This window comes from Ciconia boyciana, chromosome 12, assembly GCF_034638445.1.
Source record: "Ciconia boyciana chromosome 12, ASM3463844v1, whole genome shotgun sequence".
In the NCBI taxonomy this organism is placed as follows: Eukaryota; Metazoa; Chordata; class Aves; order Ciconiiformes; family Ciconiidae; genus Ciconia; species Ciconia boyciana.
This window is the reverse complement of record NC_132945.1, coordinates 23,499,975-23,522,782: the sequence shown is the minus strand read 5'-3', so window position 1 is coordinate 23,522,782 and position 22,808 is coordinate 23,499,975. Positions and strand designations below refer to the sequence as shown.

Below are 22,808 nucleotides of genomic sequence, written 5' to 3'. Positions count from 1 at the left end.
ACTCCAACTCGTTATGCAGCCATCAGTGGTGTAAGGTTTGTGCCAACTTACTAGCCAGGTAGCCTTAGGAGGGACTGAAGCCTTCCTTCTTGGCCCTTGCTGGGAGCTCTTCGCTGCTAATTTTTCACTGCCTTGTACTGCTGATGTTAGATGGCTACAGAACCCTGTTCTCTAGAGAGAAAATGGTGGATGAATAGCTGTTGATGAAAAGCTGGAGGTTTTTTCACCACTTTCAGGTACCTGCTTGTTTCAAACATCTTTCCCTCTTTGTTTCTGTTTGATTTGTACACCACGACATTGGTCTGTTTTCTCTTTTGGCAGATAACCTTAAGGGCTCTGGGCTGTGAACTGGGGAAAGCAGAGATGAGGAGAATCATCTCTGAATTCAGTGAAGAAGGGTCAGGGAAGCTAACCTTTAAGTCGTTTCTGCAGGTGATGACTCAGAAAACGGTATGTGAGCCCAGCTGGTCACAAAGAGTGAAATTCCTCTTGCCTAACTTTAGGATGCAGGTAGCCACAGTAGATTAGGTCACTCTGGCTCCCTGCAGGGGAGAAACAGGAGTGTTTCAGGAGTTTCACCTGAGCTATTTTAGAGATCTACCTTTGGGTGAATTGTCCTTACCCCTCTTGCCTCTTTCCGTGAACTACAGAGGGAGCAGGATGGCTAGTTCAGATAGACACAGCTGCATCTCAGCAGAAATCTCCTTCCCATCCCGGAGTGCCCTGAGCACACACAGCACCTAGGAGCCCCCACTTCCCTTCCTTAAACCTTTCCACATGAAATTTCAGTTCTGTCTTTATAGTCACAGGGCTATTTATCTTCAGTTCAAGACAGCGGTGAGCAAATGTCATGCATCAGATGAACAGTTCACCATCTGTAGTGAAATCATTCCTTAATACCCACTGACACTGTCGGCATCCCCTGCAGGCAACAGGCACTCAAGTTTGTGCAGTGTCTGAAGAGCTGCTCTTTGATACCAGCACTGTCCTTCATGTTCCCTGGTCCTCATCACCCATCTAAGATTCCTGTGGCTCAAAAACCTCTGTATCCTCTAGTGCCTGGCTGCATGCAGACGTAGGCTGTTCTCAAAGAGCACCAGCTTGCCTGGTTCTGCCTCTCCCTTCCTTCCGATTTCATTGCAAGGCTTTGTGGGATGCCTGGGAAGTGACTGGGGCATAGCTGGCATGGCGTCAATGCGGTCTTAGTTGCCAAGGCGTGTATGCATGGGACCCACGCTAAGAGGGCAGTGAAGATCCCCATTTTCCCCCTAGTTCAGTCAAAGCCCACACCTAACTGCAGGCTTGTGTAAGCATCACCTGTGTGGGAGGTGAGTAAAGGGCAGTAAGAGCCAGCGTTGGCCTGGCTCACTTTTGAAATAAAATAAAGCTGTAGGTGTTGGATCATTCTTGGCAGCTGCTTCCTCCTCCAGCAGCAGTGCTAGTCCCCCTCTTCCTGACAAAGCTTGGCCAGGATATTCCAGGCCAAGTCCCCATGCCACTCACAACTTCTCTTGGAGCTTTTCCTTTAATACATAGTTATATGGGGGGGGAAGGCAAAGGTGAAATAGCAATGGTAGATAACCCTCTTCTATGGCCATGTTTTCCCCAAAATTATGTCTTGGATTTGATTGCAAATGTTTGCTGGCTGAAATGCGTGACTAGGGATTGTAGGGTGGTATGATGTCATGTTTACATGATGGCATTTTTTATTTCCTTTCTAAGGCAGAGCCATGTTTGGAAAAGGAGATCCTGGAAGCTTTCGAGGTGTTTGATTGTGGTGGCACTGACAAGATCTCCTTTGAGAATCTTGAGGTGGCAGCTAGTGAGGTTGGGGAAGACATCACGGATCAGGAGCTGCAGGTTTGTGAAGTACAAACATATTCCTCTCGTGCTCTGCCCAGGGAGGGAAGGGAGCATCTTACTGCGGGGAAGACCAGTTGGGGGATTGTGCTGTGTTGCTTTGCAACGGACACGATCTCTATCTCGCTTGGGCCTTGCCTGAGACCTTCATTGGTGTTTGCACTTTGTGAGCATCCACTCTCTCAGATCCAACCTAACCTGGTCTCCAAATCTTTGCTATCCACAGGAGAAGATTGATGAAGCAGATGTGGATGGAGATGGGGAAGTGGACGAACAGGAGTTCCTACAGATGCTGACACTGACCCGTAATTACAGGATTTTCTTTTTTCCTCCCATTCCCATATAAACAACTAGTTACAATGTCACTTTTCTCCACCTTCCTTATTTCTTGTTTGTTGTCTTTCTTGGGTGTCAAAACACACCAAAATATTGTTAATGTTTCATCTTTGGGGTTGATTTTCCTGCTCCACTAGTGGAAGCAGGTTTCCGCATCCCAGCAAACAGTGGTGTTACTAGCTTTGTGTCTGTGTGGGATGGATCTAAAGTTAGAGATTAATTCAAATCCTTCAGCCAGTCCCTGGAATTCTCCCTATTGTATTTACATCCCATAGCTTTTCAGCCTATCTGATAAATTAGTCAAAACACTCTTAATCTCAGAAAATCCTGTATAACTCTCAAAAGTTAGTGCTTAAGGCAGAATTTTCTGTACCTTTCCCAAACTCCTGTGTTGTGCAAAAGACGAGTTCAAGGGCTTGGGAGCAATTACTTTCCGTAAGGTAGTGAATAGCTTAAGCTGTGGATTCCCCTTCAGAAGTAACAGTATGGGAGAAAACTGTGCAGCTCTGAGGCCTGGTCTCCCATGGAGTTCTGCTTCCGTCCTAATTAAATGCTAATTCAGATTGAACGTTACTCTGTGGTTGGGATGCTCACCACAGTTCTCTATAGGGGATTGTCAAAGGACCAAGGGAACAGTGGACTTTTTGTGCTAGCAAACATTTCCCTCCTCTTCCTGGCAGCTACTGTCCCAAAACTGGCTGGTCCTTTATGTCCTGGAGGCTTTCACATCTTTGAAAAAGGTTATGGAAGGTGGCCAATGGGCTGAAAATGATTGGTAGGAGAATCAGTGGAAGAAAGTAACACAGAAAAGAGTGACTGGATAAGCTACATTTTCATTAGAAACCTGGGTAGAATTGCTGTATTATGCTACTCTGGGCTCTTCTGTCACTGCCAGATGTGCTTGAACCCCTCTTTGCAGCACCACTGCGGCATGTGGGTAAATTTCTTCCCACTCTGGCCACCAGTGTAGTCTCAAAGTATCTTGCCATGTTGCTGAGAGTGCAAAAATATGCCGGTGTTTTGAAAAGGATGTAAAAAGCCTGAAGAGTTTGCTGAGAAGAGCCTCAGAAAATAGTTGCTGGCTTAGAAAACGTCTTACACTAAGAGAATTGAACAGCTCAGTCTGTAATGATTATATGATACTACCTTATAATAATAACCTATATAAGAACAACATAGCAGCTACCATCTAAAAAGCTCTTGAACCTAATGGAGACAAACCTGTCAGCATCCAGGGGCTGGAAGTAAGCTCTTCAACTATAAGAGAGAAATAAAGCATGGCTTATCTTAAATGACTTTGGTTAACTGTGAGAATGAGCTATCAAATACTAGGGCAGCGTCTTCAGGTCAAGACTGAATCCTCTCAGCAGGCTTGCTTCAGCCCAGTGTAAGTAGCTGTGCTCTTTACAGCTCCTGCAGAGTGGTCAGATTACACGGACAAATGGTTCCCTCCGGCCTTAAAAACCCGTGCCTGGCCTGTTATCTGAACAACTGTGCCTGATAGCGGGCTATTTTTAGTGCCTTCTGCTTGTCAGACCTTGCTATCGCCCAGCCAGTTCACAGCTTGCCATTCAGGTTTCAGCTAGATGGGTATCATCTTTCTGTCCCTGTTGCAATGCAGAATTGTTGCTTCCAGGTTGTTTCTAGGAATTTTCCTAGAGACTGGAAGGGTCTGAAAATTGCACCACTTTCTCTGGGATGCCTAGGCCTCACCCTGGACTCCTTCTGCCTAGGAGCAGTATGGAAGGCTGCTTCCAAAATACTCCATGCTATCATAGCAGGTCTTCTGTTAATACCAGGAAATAATTTAACCTCTTCCCATGAGATCTGGATGCTAACATCGGTTTGATTCCGCTTTCAGTGGCGTCATATTCATGCCCAAGTCTGGTTTCCGACAAATCCTAGCAAAACAAGTGAGGTTTGTTGCTGGTGACTTCTTCCTGTACCGTTTTCCCCACTCATGGGCCAACCAGTAGCACTAAGAGCATCTCCTACTGCAGAGTAAAAGGCAAAAATGAAAGCAGAATTCAGCCCAGGTAAAAAGTGTCAGGTTTTATTCAGTAGCAGAACCATGCTCCTTCCTTTTGCCACTAATTCCTCTGTTTTGTGAGGTATGTGGGGAGCTTTGAAGTACTGGTGAAGATGGATGTGTAAGGAATCTCAGAAAGGGACCAATTCCTGTTGACGCATGATATGCACATCAGGTCAGCCCAGTCATGGCTGACATGGCCCAGGCAACTCCTCAGCCACTCAGAGACAAAGACAGCAGCTGTATTTGTGCCCTGTGGAAACCTGGCTTCTGCATGCCAGCTCGATGTGTGCCCACACTCCAATTACTGCCAGGTTGCTGTCAGTAAGTGGTGTGTCCTTGGCAGAACACAACGCTTTCATTACTCTGGAGTTCTCCCTCCTCAGCAGCCAGCAGTGGTGCGGTTGGGGGGAAGAACTCCATTTGAGCAGCAGTTTGCCTGTTGACATGTGGGTATAAAAGAGGAAGAACATTATCCGAGGCTCAGTGCCTGCACTCCAGAGGAGATGGATTCTGTGGCTTTGTGGCATTCAGGCAAGTCTGACCACTTCTCTGACCATTTTTCCAATGCCATCGTAGATCTCATGAATGGGGGCATTGCACATGAAGGCGCTGGTGGTCACCAGCTTGTTCTTCACATCCACGTGAATTTCAGTGACATGTTTGTTCACATGCTTGCAACCAAGCTCCTTCATGGTCTCAGCAGTCTTTGCGTAAGGCCATCTACAAGAAGAAAAGAGAATAAACCCTGTGTGGGTAAGCTGTCATTACACAGAGTGATTTGATGAAGGCCTAGACTGGGACATCTGTTGATTACAGGGAGATGGATGGTCCCTACAGAAAGCCTGCTCAATAGGATCCAGATCTTTTCCTGGCAGAGAGTTTCTCTGGGACTAGAGAACCAGGAAAACTTCCAGATTACAGTGAGTTAAAAATCTGAAGTAAAGCCAAAATAAGACCTTGATGTTCCACTGTAGATGTTCCACTGCTTAACTCTGCCCACTCCAGACTTTGCATTTAGGTTTGGGGTTTTTTTTCACCAGCTTCCTACAAGTGATGTTACTTCCTAGCCCTTCGTAGCGAGAGCCATCATAGTTCCTTCCCTGCCATCAGGAGAATTCAGTCACAGCTTTCCCATATGAGTAAGGACAGTTTAACTCCCTCCCTCTCTTAACACTACCAAGTCTTGTGCAACCATCCTGTTCCTACCTAGGATCTGCTTAACTTTATGAGTCAGCAGTCTGGTGTCTTTCCTACCCTGGGACCAAGAGGTGCATGAGGCAGGGTGCTACGCACATTGGGGAGGCATTGCCAATTCTGTGATGTTCATGGTGTGATTTCATATGAGCACTCCAAGGTTACTTACTTCTCACACTCTGTGTCGTGACCCACAGTCAGCTCGCAACCGGGGAAGATTTTGGCTGCCAGCACTGGGGAAATGCAGCACAGGCCAATGGGCTTTTTGGCAGTGTGGAATGCCTTCAGGACGTCCTCCACCTCTTTGGAGATGATGCAGTTCTTGCCTTGGGTGGCCCAAGTACTCAGGTTTTTAGCCACTCCAAAGCCACCTGTGAAAAGAAAAACAGATTAGACCGGAAGATTAGGACTCCAGGGCAGGATTTTTTTTAGGTATTACTTAGTAGAATGCTAAAATGGATTTGGGGGGTGGCAGCATTTGTCTAAGGTTGATAAAAGAATTAAAAACAGACAAGCTGAACCTTTGTGGTCTGATGCCAGGAGATGAGACATCAAAGCACCTTTTTTGCTTCCATACAGAACTGAAGCGGAGAGGTCTCAATGCTCTGTTGGGTACTGTGTTTCACCCCTTTTCTGAATTATGGTGGAACATGCTGACAAGTTTTCACCTGTCTCTTAATCCTTGCTCCAGGCCTAATCCACCCCCGCTGAAATCACGTGGTCATACTTTCACTAAAGATGAACTACCAGACTGACCAAGCTTTCCGCTTTTGAGTCACCCCCTCTATGTCCCAGTATCTTCTCTTGATAAGGAGGTAGGCATGTTGGTGAGGGAGGGAATAGTTTTACATCCAGTCAAAAAAAGCTCAGTAGATGGCACAGAGGGTAATTCAATTGGCAGTTATCTGCCCTCTCCTCTTGGGATAAGCTTCTGCATTGCCATGTTCTCTTTTAATATAAGTCCAAGCTAGCGTGCCAGTGCCAGCACAGATGGAAGATATCTGTCCTTCCAGTCCCTGCTTCCAGCCTGTCTTCTTCCCCAGTGGCTCTGCCCAGTTCCTCTCTAGCCCATGACTCCCACGTCATTCAAGGTTTATGGCATATCTAAGCTGTTCCCAAGACTTTGGGCGTGCAGACCCTGCATGCCATCCTACCTGGTATGATTAGGGCATCCAGCCCCTTGACGTCCAGCTTAGCTAGATCCTTGATGTTGCCTCTGGCTATTCTGGCACTTTCAACGAGCACATTACGCTTCTCCTGAGTTGGCTGTCCTTTCACGTGGTCTACCACATGCATCTGGTCAACATCAGGAGCATAAACTTCTGCCTGGGGAGGGAGTGGAAAGGTCTATTATCCTTCAGTCATGTATCCTAAACATGTTAAAGATCATGGCTAGTGAATGAAAATGCTGCAGTTACTTTGTTAGGAAAGAACTTTGCTGGTGAATGCAGTGACCTTCAGGCTCACCTGTATCTGATACTGGCATCAGGAAGGTTATTGTCATAGGGAGGAGAAAGAAAGAAAGGTCTTTTGTAGCTTCTGCACAGGAACATTTACCCTGACCTTAAAGGAATGAAGGTGGTGTTAGGTGAAAGCCAAGAAGCTAGCCCACGCTGCTTGTTTTGGGCCCTGAAGTGCTGGAGAGGGGGCAGTGACTCCTTTCCTTCCTAGGAAAACGAGGTGTCCCAAGAGCCATTGGTGAAGCCATTTCTTAGAGGTTTCCATCTGTATCCCAAGCAATCACCTGCACTGGGGCAGCCCCAGCCCTGCCCCAGCTGCCCCCACAAAGCCAGTCATCCCCTATGGGTGCTGACTACCCAGCAAGCTGCTGTCAAATCACATGCCTCCCTCAAAGACAGGACTTTGAGTTTCTTCTCCCCAGCCACTCTTTTCCCAAAGCCAGAGTATTTCTTTTTCTGGAAAATGCCTCCCCTTCCTTCAGAACTGTTTCAAGCTCACATGCAGTAATTAAGAGTGGAGGATGGCAAACAGATGGGCAATAGATTTTGGGACTGTACAAGCTTTGCAGTTCTGGGCCCCACCATTTGAGAAGGTACTTGAAGGCGTCCAGAGGAGGGCAACAAAGCTGGTGACGGGGCTGGAAGGCATGTCCTGTGAGGAGCAGCTAAGGACTTTGGGTTTGTCTAGTTTGGAGGAAAGGAGGCTGAGGGGCAACCTCATTGCTCTCTGCAGCTTCCTGAGGAGGTGAAGTGGGGAGGGAGGTGCCAATCTCTTCTCCCTGGGATCCAGTGATAGGATGTGTGAAAATGGTTCAAAGCTGTGCCAGGGAGGTTTAGACTGGACATGAGGAAGCATTTCTTTACCAAGAGGGTGGTGAAACACTGGAACAGGCTTCCTAGAGAGGCAGTCAATGCCCCAAGCCTGTCAATGTTTAAGAGGCATTTGGACAATGCCTTACTAACATGCTTTAACTTGGTCAGCCCTGGATTGGTCAGGCAGTTGGACTAGATTGTTGTAGATCCCTTCCAACTGAAATAGTATAGGCTAGGCTATGCTGTGCTATGCTATGCTATACTATGCTATGCTATTCTTTGTTTCCTTAGACATGCATGACCGAAAAATAAAAGGAGGGGGTTGAAATAAGGCCGGAGTTTCTTCCAGTAGAGGTCCCTGCCGATCAAGGGATGAGTGCAGGATGGCGCTCCGAGCCTGCCAACTCCGGGTATGGCAGGAGGGAAGTGACTGCAGCAGCTCCAGGAGAGAGGAGGCAAAATTACAGACAGTGGAGAAAAGGTTTGGACAAGTCTCAGCTTTAAGCCAAACCGAGAATACACACTTTGAAGGCTTTGGAATTGGGTGGGCTGGCTCTGCAGCACACGTACATGACTGCTGTGCCTTTGTATTTAATAGAGCAATTCCTATTCCCAGGAGAACGGCTCTGACCCAGATTTGTGGGTGGCTCAGAGCTGAGGGTAACGTTACATAGGGCTTCTCTCCCTCCTCTTCCAGTCTCGCAGAGTGGCTATCCTGACGAAGGGCATATTAGAGAGGCTGCTTGCAGGTCGCCTTTTTTACCCCTTTTCAAGTTCAACTCACAAGAACTTGTCTATTTTCAGTTCTAATCTTTGGGGAGTTAAAAAGATGAATTTCAAACAGCCAAAAACAATAGTACTCTTTTAAACAGAAATACCAAAGCAGAGAAGAGGAAGTGCAAGCCAAAAAGAATAGAGAATGCATTTAGGAAAGTTCGTTTCAGAGTTTGGATACACTCAACACAGAGCACCAAGCCAATCCTCTCGTACAGCAACGCTGTAAGAGCAAAGCAGAGACCAGGGAGTTCTCCATGCTCGCTGTAGCAGCTCCTACACTGTGCCGTTTGCTTTGCCTCCAGTCACTTATGCTTTGCAATTACCCTAGCAGCAATGGGGAGCTTGTGATTTGTCCGGCAAGCTGCAAAACTCCTTAGAGCTAAGTACCTTCTGCAAGAGAGCGAGACTGAAAAGCAGAGCAGGGCAAAAGGAGCCAGAGGTGGGGCAGGAGCCTGCCAGGGTGCCTCTTACCTGTGCCCCCTCCCTGCTGAGATGCACCAGCACAGCGGAAGACTCATGGATCTCACTCCCATCGTACACCCCGCAGCCAGCCAGCACAACAGCCACTCTCTTTCCCATGGTCACAAGCAGAGCAGGAGGATTCCCTGGAGAGCCCCAAATTGCTGTGCATCTCTGTTCACTGCTTGGAGTCTTTTATAGCGTGATCCCTCCCCCAGGAGCAGGTGGGGCCAGGAGGGTTGGGCTGAATTCCTTACTGGCAAGAAGGTTTTATTTCCAGTGCCACAGGCAGGGCATGTAAATATTATTTGTTTCCTCAACTGACTGCTCCCTTGCAGATCTTCTTCCCAGCACGTTGTCTCCGAAGCATCCCCAGCTGACGTGACCTGTTCAACAGAGCAGCTGTGTTTTTCCTTCTCAGCTGTCAATTTTCCATTCTATTTCAGACTAAAGTACCAAAGTCTTTGCACATAAGATGGTATCAAAAGGAGCCCGCCCAGAACAAGTAGTCAAGCCAGTGCATTCCTCTCTGTGCCCCATTTTTTAAAACCCTACCCTCCATAGGCAGCCTCAGTCTTTTAACACCAAGATTTCCTTTTCTGACCTTAAATGTTCTTATCCTCATATCCCATCTCTCAAGAGCAGACGTTTTGCACTCAGTTGTAGTTGTTTTCTGGCCTTTGTGTCCTGAGGTTAGAAATTAATAACTTGGTTCTTCATCAACAGCACTATCTCTCCATTTGCCAGGAAAGTGGTACGAGGAACTGGCAGACCCCTGACCTCTGTAGCGGCACTTGGCAGCAAGATTCACAGCATGTGATGGGGAAGACTCCCTTCCTCATGCAAAGACTTGTTCTTCCTTGTCCTTGATATGCTCACACCTGAGATGATTATGTACCTCTCTATTTCAACTTTGCACTCTTGAAATAACTGTGGCCTGTTGAGGCTGTCTTGCCATTCTTCAGAGAACAAAAAATTTCATGCAACATGGCTGAAAAATGTTTTTCAGGGATTATTTATAAGAAATTTTCCTTGGGTCTCTATCATATTTGGAAGAGACACAAAATACAGCCTGTGTCTAATGAAATAGTGTTTTGGCAAGTTCATTAGTTATAGCAGGCATGAGGAAGATACTCATTGCTAATGCAGGTGACTTCATTTATTGCACGCATCTCTTAAAACCAGTGATAATCAGGCACCACATACTCCTAGCTGCTACCTATACAAGCAGGAACAAAAAGCAGGTGAGAAAGGACTTGCAGTCCAGCTAATCTAACACAGGCTTTTCCTTTCAGTTACTCTTATTACCTAGAATAGGAATTAAACTGCAAGATATGGGTGGAAAACACCCAGAACCTTTTCACTGCTGTTTGTTTTGGTATCTAAGGTATTCTAACTGTGGTTTAGAAATATATTCTTTTGTCTTGCATGAAAAAACAGCTGAATCATGCTGCAACTTGAACAGGTAGTTTCTTCCTCCTTCAACTGGTCAGAGAGCAGTCCCGTTACTGATGGAACCAAGATAGCCAGAGGCTGATCATTTAAACAAACTTACTGCTTGCTGCAAACCACATTGTTTAGCTCTGCCTATTGCAAACTGACTGAGGTGGTTCCCCTTACTGATATAATTGGTTAGGTGTAACTGGACAAACCAGGCTTGTTCCAATGCTTGCTTCCTCATGTAATAAGATCTATCTCAATAGACATATTGAGCCTAAAGGTCTACCTGCAATAAGCATATTCTTGATAAATAATACTTTTCAGCTGAGTTATTCCATTCTGTGTGGGAATGTCTGCACACATTTATTACGGTAGAGACATTGGGCTTTAATATTAACACCTTGCTTTAATCTGCATTAATATTCTAGTGAAGATGAGTGTGAAAGAACCCTGTTGCCTCAAAGCTCTTCTTGGAAGGTGAACACAGTTAAAGATAACTGTCCTCCAAGAAGGAGAAGCACTGAAGCACTGAAGAAACCTGGAAAGTTTGGGAGCCATTATAGGGATCCAGCTGTGCAATGGAAGCATGCCATCATGCTCCAGCTGGCTCAGAGAGCAGGAGGAGCAGGGTCCTTTGACATTATCTGTGGACCCTGACAGTCTGGGGTTGTTCTGGATGCTGCTACAGATCTAATGCCTCTTGGATGATCCTGGAGGCCTGTCTTTGAGTTCCAGTCTGTGCAGCTCTAAGTCCCATTTCCAACAGCTTTTCTGTCCTCCAGCCCTGGCTGTGGAGCATGACTTATGGGAGAACATAGAGCAGGATCTGCCAAGAGGAACATCACAGCTTGCTGCTGTAGGGCCTCTGCAGAGTCATCCTTGACCAGCCCAGTAATATTAGTGTGAAGCTCTTTACACTGTTCTGCCTCTTTTATCTTGTCAAGAGGCTGAGAGTGGAATTTGCTTTAACTGGGGCTGATGGGAACAGGAACTGGGTCTTTCACGGGAATAGGCCCCACACTGGTGTATTGCACACAAACAAAATGATGGAGGAATGTACATAAGTGCAGGCAAGTGTTGCCCCTGTTTTCCATCAAAGCTCTGTTGGCTCTCACAGAACAGTGCTCTGCCTAATTCCCACTTGAAGTGTGACCCAACATGATCCCAAGGCCAGCGTCCACTGCTTTCTGCAGCCTCTCCTCCATTGGTAAAGACCTTTATGCCCTGATCTCGTATTCTCCATGGGAAGCAGTACTAAGCTGTGGATATGTCCTTCATGTCGCCTTTGGGATACAGCAGCGATCATGGCAATGACTGATACTCACTCACTGCCTGCACAGTTCTCCTGGAAAGCCAGCAAGGCTCCTCTAGATTTATCCTCATGCTGATGGTCTCCAGACTGCACGTTTGCATTGACACCTCACTCATGAAAACCACTTAGGAGGAGTTCCCTGTGAGTTTGCACAGAGAGGCTGGATTAGATAGATGTGGAGTGACTCATGGACAGAACTCACCTTTAAGGGAATGGCACTGAATCTGCCCTGGGTTTGCCCAGCACAGGACAGTGGTGCCAGGCATTCATAGCTATGACAGGGACAAACAGCAGGACCATGGTGAGTTAGGAGAAATAACCGGTTCCCAAGGAGCTCCTGGGCTTGCAAAGTACTTGTTTGCTCCAGCAAGATGGATTCTTTAAAAAACCTTCATTTTAACCAGTCTAATTTCCTCACTGGCAGTAGCAAAAAGGCAGTAATAGTAATAAACCCTCAGGGTTATTTTTCAAGTGTCTTTTTTAACAAGGGTTAATCAACAGTAAAATTAACAGGCCCCTGGAGGGAGCTACCAGCAGTCCATGCTGACTCACAGACTGAAATTTATTGCAGCGAGGAACTCGTTTGCATTTCCTCCCGCATGCAGAAGGAACACTAACAGAAGATGTTTGTAGGGAAAAGGGGTGGAGAGCAGGGAGGAACGCAGGCCAGTGGAGTTGGTTTGGTTATAAAGAGCTAGGGAGGAAAGAGAGGCAGCATTTCAGCCCGCATCTGGGTCTTCAGCGGACTCTGCGATGGCAGACAGAAAAGCTGAGTCACTGCATTCCTCCATAGGGCTCTTGGGCATTTCCGCAGGTAGGGATCGAGTCTTCTTGGCATGGGAGGATGGGGTTGGGACTAGCTTTCATGGACAACTCCCTTTTCAAAGGGGGCTAAAGAGTCCGTTTATTCTGAATCTTCTCTGCCTGGGTAAAGCTTTTAGATCCAGAGATCCCTGGGCCTGTTTCAGCAGCCAACAAAATATTTGTCTTGGCTTTAAAGCGCTGGCCTGAACTTTTGTACTCGATCCATCCTGGGCGGGAAGCAAATCAAAACTTTTTGATAGTCATTTTCATAAATGATCTTTACTTGGATGCACTTTCATCTCTTTTCCTTTTCTAGCCATTTTCCCTGCAGCTCTGTTTTCTGTGTTCACTCCCTTTCATTTGCTCCTTCTTTGTGTTTCATCTTTCCAAGTGCTGCCCCTTTTCATTTTTAGGCTAGTTTTCTGGAGGCACAAGGCTTATGTGATCATCTGTAGAGCATGTGTCTGCCTTTTGTGTAATTGGAATCAGAGAGCTGATTTTTACCTTTATGTGGCAATGGGGGAGCACTTTCAAACATGATTAAGTTCAAGTTTCTTAAAACTAGGCACCCAGAAAGACGTGAGACCTTGGACACAAACCAAGTTACAACCCCCACCCCCCAGCTCCTTAGATTTCATTATTTTCAGATCTTGTACTGCTATTTTTAATCTGTTCCCTGCCCTTGCCACTCTGGTTCTCTCCTGTTTTTTTGGGCAAAGTTTACAAGCTCTTTCTTTTTCTCCACCTCCCTTGTCACACACAGGATCACTCTTACTGGCAGTGCATTTCTACGGTTTACCCAGAGCAGCCCCTCTGATCCCCAGCACAGCTCTAGGCGTTCTTCTGTTGATTTTATCGTCTCTTTTGGCGTATGCAGGTAAGACTCGGAGGATGGCCAGCTTCAAGGCCTCCCCCTTCTATAGCTTTGCATGTATTTGGTCTGCTTTGCCAACAGGTTTATACAAAACGTGGCAGCCTTGCCAGACCACTGATTCATTCTCCTAGAGGAGTATGTCAGCACAGCAAATTTTTCCTATATAGGCAACCAAAGAAATCAATGTTAGTTTTGAACAAATGCTTTACCGGGATCTCTGGGAGTTTTAACAGACTGAATACATGATTTCTCTAAAAATGGTTCCCAGGCTTTCTGAGAGTACTTTAGGCATCAATGGATTGAAATGGCATGTCGATGTGTAAATGCCAAGAGATCTACGTATCTGAGAGAAAAAAATCACTGGCTATAACAAAGTCCACACTTTTTAGAATGCATGCTGAGTTATTTCTCCTTTTTGACTCAGAGCGATGAGGACATGAAAATCCAAGAGTTGATGCTGGTATTTTTTCCTCTACAAAGCAGACAGCTTGCGAGAGACACTACATATTTTAACCCATAAAACATAGGTCCACCTCTTCTCTCAGTCAGTGGTGGCACAAAGCATTAGTAGAAAGCACTTAGAAGCAGTTGTATTGATGGGACCGTATGGAATGGACCACCGGGCAGGTGATGTTTCACAGTTGGTGGGAATCAACAGCCTCCTACCAAAGACAGGAACTTCGTCCACCCTTGTTCCAAGAGATGCATACTTATGTCATTACAGTCCTCTGTGGCTTGGGGACTCATTCAGCAGAGCTCTTGCTTCCCTTCCCAACCTGAGTCTGGCTCACAAAGCTGTATCAGTTTGAGGCAGAAAGGAAGCATAGGTCCATTACAAAGCTCCGGCTTGGAAGGAAGCTTTCAGGTCTATCCGTGCTGATCAGTATCCTCATACGTGAGGTGAGAAAGTATAGCAGTAAAAATAAGGTACTTTGTGATATTGTTTAGGTGTAGTGGGTGGGTTCCATTCAACTTGAAGTATTTTAAATCAAGGTCTTTGTCATTTTGGGGATCAGGATATGAACAGGATAGTTCTTGAGAAGGAATGAGTTTCGCAATTGCTATGCTTCTGTCTTCTGAGAAGGCCCAATTATTTATGGGGATCCAGCAGGTTGTATGACACTTGTGGTTCAAACATTGGACCTGACAGCTTACAGCAGGAACAAAACAAACCACCAAGCAAGCCAAAAGAAGGAGGTGTCAGGACTTGATTTGCATTAATATATTATAGTCTTGTCATTGAGTCTTGTAGGCATCATGAGGAAGATAAGACAATGGCTTGCTGAACCTCGACTTCATTAGGGCAGACTGCATGCCAGGCCTGGTACAGTACTTAGTTGAAGGAACTCAAGTACTTTGAGCTCACCTCAGGCATTCTGACAAACATGAAGTGTTGCGCTGATGGAGTCTTTACGATCATGTCTACACAGTGTAATGGGAGATGGTGCAGACCTACCCAAACTCATGGTAGCTCTGTCTAGCATCATGCAGGACCTGTGCAGCTCCATGCTAGCATAGTGATCATGTTTCCAACACACCATGTGCCTATAGCAGAGCTGCCTGTCCTAACTACTGCTTTCCATAACCTACTGTCTCGAAATCACAGTTCTGTCTCCTTTGTCATTTGTTTCACAGGAATTCGGAGAAGCCTAAGAAATGCCTCCCTGTTTGTGTCTCTCTGCTTGACCATCTCAGTGTTCTGGTGTGGCTATGGAGTGGTCTTCATCCTGGGAGGGCAAGGAGTTTTGAATGACACTGGTGATTTCCGCAATGCCTTGGTGCCTGGCCTGGTCACATTTACTTTGGCACTACTCATTATTGCAGTGGTGGGCTTCCTTTGCAGAGAGGTCATCCTAGCTATGATTGCTTCTGCTGTCTCACTTGCCAGTGCTCATGAAGTTGCCATGCGTTATAGCACAGCTTTCGGTTCCTCTGCTGTGGCTTGCAATTATATGATTGTCTGCTTGGTTGGTGGTTATTTTGCTCTGGGAAGGATTCTCTATTTCCTAACCAAAGAGAAAATTGCCCTCCCTGGCACAGATCTGGCCAAGAAAAAGACCCATGAACAGATCCATTCCACCAGTGGCAGCATGAATCATTTTGCAGTCACTGGTCTGATCCTGAACATGCTGTCTGCCAGTGTCTTTGGCTGTAGGCTCCTGGGCATCACTGGCAAACTATTTATCGGTCAAGTGCCCTGGCTGTGGGCAGCTGGGATCTACCAGACTGGCATCTGCATTTTATCATACCGTGCAATGGATGTACTAATGGCTACATTCTTTGGTTTCACTTCCATCCTGAAATTTGCTGGAGGCTATTGCCTTCTGTACCCAATCTGGCAACCAGAGGAGCCATCTTTCCCTACTCCATTCCTGGTGGTTTTCTCAATTCTTTTTGTTGTCTTGGCTCTTTTTCTCACTCTTAAGAGCCCAGTGGATGGCCTGTATTTGCTGTTTTATGTGGCCTACTGCATTGCATTAGCTTGCTGTCCCAAGGGATTTTTTGAAGGTGGACCCCAAGGTGTGGATGTGGCCATCTTTGTGGCCTCAGCCTTGATGACTCTAATTCACTTGTACAATGTGAAAGCAAGTGCCAAGATCCCAACAGGGAAGGATGCTGTGAAGGCCCTACTTGCTCGCAGCAGTTTTCTGAAGCTTCGTGAAGGGCCAGACCTTCACGCTCCCTACCTAGGTTATTCCAAGTATGCAGATGCAGAAGTACTTGGCTATGCATGCAGTGTCCTCGCTTCTTTTGCTATAACAATGACAGGGGACCCCCAGGCTCCACTTGCTACTGTTGTAATTCCATGGGTAGTGGTAGCTGGTGGGATCCTTAAGCTTCTAGGCGGCTCAGTGGCCTTTGCCCGGGGTAAAACCCTGGAGAGCAGTGCCTTCATTCTCTATGCTGTCATGTGGATCATCTGGGGCTTGACAAGATATGGTGGCCTCTATGGCACTACTAGAAGCTTCCACGCAGCAGTAGGCATCATTGCTTTCATGCTCTTCAATGGCTTCATTGTCTTCTGCACGCTCTTCTTAAATATCGCCTGGTTCTTTTACTCCCTCACTTTCTTGCTCATCGCTGTCAGCTTCTTGCTGGATGCCATCCATGCTCTTCCAGCTGGCTATGACATTGCTGCCACTCTCATCTTCGGTCTGGTCAGCTTTTACTGCTTCCTGTCTGCCCTTTTCAACAGCATCTTTGAGGGTTCCTACTTACCAATGGGCAGGCCCATTGTGCAGCTTAGTGGTGTGGGGGGAGGAATGACCAAGTGCCTTCACCTGCCTGCCAGGAAAGCTTCCTCAGTCAAGAGAATTGCAGGTAAGGGAAATACATAGGGCATAATGTGGGGGTGGAGGGTAAATTCTGGGACATTTTATAGCAGAACACTATTAAAAGAACATTTTTCTGATCCAGATGTGGAAACCATTATAATCTGATGACATTTTGATGAAGAGGGCCATGTTGCAAGAGTCATTAGATGCTAAATACACTATGGGGGAAATAGGACCAATTCCTTGATAGGAGCTGGGTTTAGCAGTGAATTTGCTGCTGTCTCTCCTGTATCATATCCCGGTCTGCTCATCCAGTCTGAGATACATGAATCCTCCAGGCTGGGGCTACCACTGAAAGCTTTGTACTGAGAAAGCAGGGCAAGTGCATGGTGCTTGCTCTCTCCACAGGGCTGAATGACTTCTGGCCCTGATGAACGTGGCCCAGAACTCCCCTAAATGCCAGAGCTCCTCTTGGATGAATGCTAGAAAATGCACTGTCAGAGGAAATGCTTTGTTAGCTGAGAAAAGGAGATGAGAGCACTGAATTGGCTGTTTTGTCTGTGACAGCTCTTCCCTGAATTACAGCCCCTCACTTCTAGTCACTCAAGGGGTTCTGCCCTGTTCACATGCCAACAGATATCCTGAAGAATGGAGGGACTTGCGGCATCCCCACAGATACTGTGTATGTGCTTGTGGCAGCCTGTAATCGGCCTGATGCTGTGGAGAAAGCTCACCAGTAAGTATTTGTCTTGCTGCCCCACTGAGGGCTTCCTTGGCTAGTCTAAAGAAGCCTCTAGGACTTATAGCTGCTACTGAGTGCTGGCTACAGCAACCATCAAGAGCAGTGAGGCACATAGCTTAGCCTTCATGGGAAAAATAAGGTGATGAGCCTAGGGGAGAAGATCCGAAAGAGGAAAGGAGGCAGTTGAGCTGGAATTGTCTTCTGGGATATTGAAGGCTCCTGCAGGTGATGGAGCCAGGTAGCTTGGATATCACAAGGAAACCCAAAGAAGTAGCAAATGGGGCAGGGGATTATTGTACATATTTGTAGGTACATATTGTCAGAACCAAAATCCCTCTCGTGTTTAACAAATGCCTCTAGCTGTACTTTTGTAAGCAGCTGGGACCCCTCATATTGGTGAGGTTTCCTCAGAACTTGGGCAGTTGGGACTTCTACCCATTACTACGCAAGAAGATAAAAACCTTGATTTGGAGTAGACGTTCCTGATTGGGAATAGTCATTAATGCCCCTTCCTGTCAGGTCATCTGTTGAACAGTCTTACTTTTACTACAGACTGGTGACCTGGGACAGAGCCTACACACCTTGTCTTAAGTCTAGATCTCACAACTCAATTTCCTTTTCAGCTTGAAAATAAATCCCCATCTTACTTCCAGGCTCATTTTTCTTGCCTCCTTTCCAGCTCCAAGCGCCAGGCTCAGGATCGCCCCATGTCACTCTGGATTTCTAGCCTAAAGCAACTGGAACCTGCAAAGCATTTGTTCACTCCCCTCCTCTGGGACTTCATGGAGGCTGCCTGGCCATCTCCTATTAGCTTGGTGGTTCCCAGAGGTGAGGAAATGCTGTTACTTCCAAGCTCTCTGGAGAGCTTTGGCTTTGAAACTCCAACTTTAAGTCATGCATCCCTGCAACGCCACACGCTCCATGGCAGTATTTCTGGTAAGATCATTGTGTTCGAACTGATGTACATCCATAAGTGCCATGTGACTCTTCTTGTGTAGGTGAATGGGTGGACTTCCTGGGAATGAAGGACTCTGCTAAATACGTCGGTACCCCTCAGAGCATTGCCATCCGCATCCCCGACTGCTCTGTCACCACACACCTCATCGACTTGGTGAGTGGCCAGAGCACGCTCATCCCAGCAGCACAGGTGACCAGACCTTGGCATTCCACTGTCTAGGGAGCAGGCTTGGCGTCAGTCCTAGCACCCAGGTCCTCTGGCCTGCTGGAGGGGAGAAGGATAGTGAGAGGCTAGAACACTCTGACAGCCTTCTTGGCATGCCACCTCTCCTTTCTTTTTTCTTTTCTCAGTGAAGTGAGGATCCTAGCATGTTCAGACAGGTTTGGGGAGTGAAAAGTGCTAAAATGAGTTACTCCCACAAGAAAAATATAATTAAGAAGGGGTGGGGTATGCAGGCAGCTGGTTGCTGATTTTATTGCAGAAAAGAGGGTAAAAGGAATAACCACCAGGTCAGAAAGCCAGAAAAGATGTAATTAACAGACACTTTGTCTGATTTCCTACATAGAACACTTTTGTTGTAAGCACGGGCTTATCTGAAGCCAGAATAACTTCAGAAGGTCCAGAATGCAGCCGGAGGAACTGTGATACCCTGCATGTTCTGCTTGTTTCGAGGACAGACATTGTAGGTCTTTGGCAATTGCTATTGCTGGAAAACAAAATGTTCTTTCCTGATCAACATCAGTAAACCCCAGTTCAGAAGGGTGTTAGTCACTCATACACAGATTTGGTGGGACTGTAGTTGCCTACAAAGTAGGTGTCTCTACCTGTGTGAGTCACCCTGAGTTCTCTTTAGAGTCACAGAGGCTCACAAGTGAACTTCAGAGTTAAAGTCATCTGTTTTATATAGCAAAACCCGCTCAGAGCTTTTATTCCCATTTTTCTGTCACCAGGTCGGCCCCATTGTGGTCACGTCAGCTAACCCAACAGGAGAGGCAGACACAACACACCACAACCAAGTGTATGCCAAGCTGGGAGATAAGGTAACTGGGGCTCTGTGTCTTTTCATTCCAGCTGGTCCCAAAAGATGTGGGGATGGAAGAACGCACCCACTTTGTTTCCAGTAGGCAAATCAATAGATGATATCGAGAATCTGGGAAAGCATCTCATTAAAAAAATCTCATGGACACTCCTCATGTCGGTGTCATAGTGAAAGAACAGTGTAAAATACAGAACTTGGTGGGAAACCAAAATTCTTCTGATTTATACAGTATAGTTATGGCTTGGCAATGTGAGTTAGTTCATCTTCCAACAAAGAATGATACAAACAACAAAAAAATGCTTCTTTGCTTACAAGCAGTAAACCCACTGATGCCTGAATGCACCAGGGCTCCAGCTGGCATTGAGCTGTCAGAACACAGGGGATTCCCATCTAAAGCTGAAGCTGGTCTAAAACCGGTGCCAAAGCTCTAAAATATTCCTGGCTTTTAGAACTTTCATAGGTTCTGGAAGTACAATGGTCATGGCCATTCAAATGGCTGTCTTTCATTTCCCTGCTAAATCCTGAGTGTACTACATTTTGTATATTCGTGGCAGCTTATGTGAGAGCAGTTTTAAACAAAATGTGGTACAAATCTTCCATCTCTAACTCCTCAAAAATCTGGCTTTCTACACATTTGCTTTGTGGATGGGATTTCTTCAAAGCTTCTCAGCTGATGTAAACCTGTCTTTGCTGTACTGCTGACCTACACCCCATAGAGCTCTCTCTCTCTTTGCTTTTAAGTTCATTCATTCCAAACTCAGCCCTTAGTTAGTGTCAACACAGTGGGATAGGAAGGAGCAGAGTTGCCTTTGATAGTCATTACCTGCTGTTGAGAGGGGGAAACTGCTCTCTCTTTTCCCAAGTGCCTGAGGGGAACTTGGTGTTGCTCTTCAGGTGGATGCAGTTCTTTGTGATGGGCCTTCTCCAGAGAACATTGCCTCCACCGTTGTGGACTGCACCAAAATCGACAGCGGAAACATAGGATTCTTCAGAGTTGGTATCATCCCCAAGTCTCAGGTAAAATGAATCTTGATTTTATTTCTGCTCCCTTTCTCCACCTCTCTTAAGTGGGTTTCAGGCTGGGGGTTTCCTAGTTCCATAAGGAGATGAAGAAATGTGTGACAGCATGAGGAGATATCATAGGGTGGTGTGAAAGAGCAGAAAAACAGAGCTCCATGCTGCCTGTGTCCTGATCCTGCCTCCGGACCACCATGGCACCTCTCTGTGCTAAGCACATTGCTGGGGAATGTGCGAGGTGAGACTGATTTGTTCTCAGAAAGAGCTCTGAGATCCAAGGTCGTGGACCCCGATGGGGCAGGCTCTCCACTTACACCTGCCCCAGAGACCTCTGAGCAGACAGAAAAGCTAAGTGTAATCCCAAGGCTGAGCCCAGACACATAGCTTGAAAGAGAACAGGGCATTATTTCAATAGCTGAAGAAGAAATTAGTGGTTTCCCCTCATTACTAACCCGCTCACAGCTGTGTTTACTAATTCCAGGTGCTGCAGATACTGGAGCAGGTGCAGAAGAAACACACGTTGGTTCCTAACAGTGGCACTTGCACCACAAAAGGCCAGGAAGAACATCTGAATCATAGCCACGCTGTGCACAACGGGGTGGGCATGGCTGCCTCGGAAGACACAGCACCGGCGCAGTCCCCCAATGATGGCTGTGAAAATCGCACTCGCCTCTGACTCCCGTGCAGGTCAAGCAGTTACGTGCTCACTAGGAAGGTGTTTGCTGGAAAATGACATATGGGTCAAACTGGGGAATGGGAGAGGTTTCCCAGCTGCAGGGGTGACTTATTCATCTTTCTATGGATACTGCTAAAATATCCCAGTGCAGAGCTGACTTACAAACCAGTCACTCAGAAGTAAAATTTTAACTTACGGAGACTGCCAGCTTTCACTGAAGATCGGACATGACCAAAGAAAGTGTTATATCAGTGACAGACCGGCCCCAGGGTGACAGAGCTTTTTTCCTTTCACTGGGAGCTAATACCTTCAGTTTGGGGCAGAGTAACATGAGGTGTTTCATAATTACATGTTGGGGGAAAAACACTGCATGAAACTTGAAGTGGGAGAGGGAGAAGGGAAGATGTATTCAGGTACTGTGCTGGTGAATACAGTGGACTTTCTAAAATAGGTGAGGCAAAGCACGTCCTCGGGAGCTGGGGCTGTCTTCTGCTATGTCTTCTGAAAATGGAGGTCACCGAACCCAACACTAAAAAGAAATGCCATTATCCGACATGCCATTTTCTGTATTTCACAGTCAGTGTGAGGGTGGAATTACCATTTTGATGACTCCAATAATATCCCCTTAGGAGTGCTGGAGCATTATGGACGACCCTCCCTTCCCACGTGATCTTATGCAGAGTATTAATTTCAGGAGAATCATCTGCACTGCATTTGAGGATGCGAGGAGCCGGTCTCTTGCCTTATAGCATAACTGTACACGTCTCATGGTACATTTCCTCCAGAGGGCGGATTTAGTGCAGAGTGGTAGCTGCTGACCGGGAGGAGGTGAAAAGAAGTTTCAAACCAACGTGAGGAGTTTTCCTTGGCAAAGATGGCATGGCTGTGCAGTTAGTGGCCTGTTTAGCCTCTGAAAACTGTTGATCTTATTCTTACCTGACTCAGGTGCAAGGTGCTGATCAAACTCCAGCTGAAATCAATGAACTGATTCATTGATTTCACCTGAAGTTCTGCTGGAACTTAAGCATAAATGCTGTGCAGTCAGAGGAGCTCAACCTCTATGAACTACAGCAAAACCAGGTCTTCTCAGCTTGTTCTTACAGAACTGGCTCACTTCCTGCAGAGAAAGAAAATGCTAGATTATTGAGTTTGTTAAATAATTTTGCTGATCTACTTACTGTATCTCTTTGGAGTTTATTAAAACTGATTTTTAGAAAGCAATAAAATATTTTCAATAAACAGTCATATGTCGCACAGGACTGTGCTATCATCTGCAGCAACCACCTGGAAAAAACTTGCGGGTCAAAGGGTTTTGGATTGCAGCATGTCAGGGTTCCTGGCCACGCACAAAGGATCTTACAAGGGAATCAAATTGCATCACTTTCTGGGGTGGGGAGGAGGAGGGAAAGAGAAGATAACTCTTAACATCAACCCCCTGGTGCCATCTCCCTTGCTGAGGAATGCTAATGAGCTCATAAACACCAGGGCTGAATTTTGCTCCTTAACTCAATAAAAAAAACCCATAAAGGCTGAAATCTGAGGGAGAGTGTTAAGAAGCATTAATCTGGAGAGGTGCTGAAGCATCGCAAAGCCTTTTGCTGTGGGAAAACAGCCCTGGCTTAAACACAACAGGGATGCTGCTGCTCTGTGCTGCAAATTAAGATACGTTTTCGTGTGCCACGAGTTAAAAATGGTTTAAAAAGCTGGATTCTACACAAGGTGCCTCACCTGGGCCCATTT

General features: G+C 46.4%; 3 protein-coding genes across 3 annotated transcripts; 2 read left to right on the top strand and 1 right to left on the bottom strand.

The window, feature by feature from the left end:
• The first annotated feature begins 340 nt into the window (after window positions 1–340).
• On the top strand, window positions 341–2,206 carry LOC140658700 (centrin-1-like). The gene is made up of 3 exons (XM_072877387.1): window positions 341–450; window positions 1,723–1,860; window positions 2,087–2,206. Exons 1-3 carry the CDS (start codon window positions 364–366, stop codon window positions 2,204–2,206), a joined length of 345 nt encoding a protein of 114 aa, XP_072733488.1. The 5' UTR covers window positions 341–363.
• Window positions 2,207–4,755: 2,549 nt separating this feature from the next.
• On the bottom strand, window positions 4,756–9,051 carry LOC140658584 (glutamine amidotransferase-like class 1 domain-containing protein 3, mitochondrial). Its single transcript, XM_072877201.1, has 4 exons — window positions 8,944–9,051; window positions 6,577–6,748; window positions 5,592–5,793; window positions 4,756–4,948 (listed from the first exon to the last, which is right to left on the bottom strand). Exons 1-4 carry the CDS (start codon window positions 9,049–9,051, stop codon window positions 4,756–4,758), a joined length of 675 nt encoding a protein of 224 aa, XP_072733302.1.
• Window positions 9,052–12,436: 3,385 nt separating this feature from the next.
• LOC140658699 (uncharacterized) lies at window positions 12,437–21,339 on the top strand. Its single transcript, XM_072877385.1, has 9 exons — window positions 12,437–12,497; window positions 13,251–13,364; window positions 14,997–16,682; window positions 17,273–17,372; window positions 18,058–18,206; window positions 18,377–18,489; window positions 19,287–19,376; window positions 20,270–20,392; window positions 20,874–21,339. Exons 1-9 carry the CDS (start codon window positions 12,437–12,439, stop codon window positions 21,066–21,068), a joined length of 2,631 nt encoding a protein of 876 aa, XP_072733486.1. The 3' UTR covers window positions 21,069–21,339.
• Window positions 21,340–22,808: the final 1,469 nt, after the last annotated feature.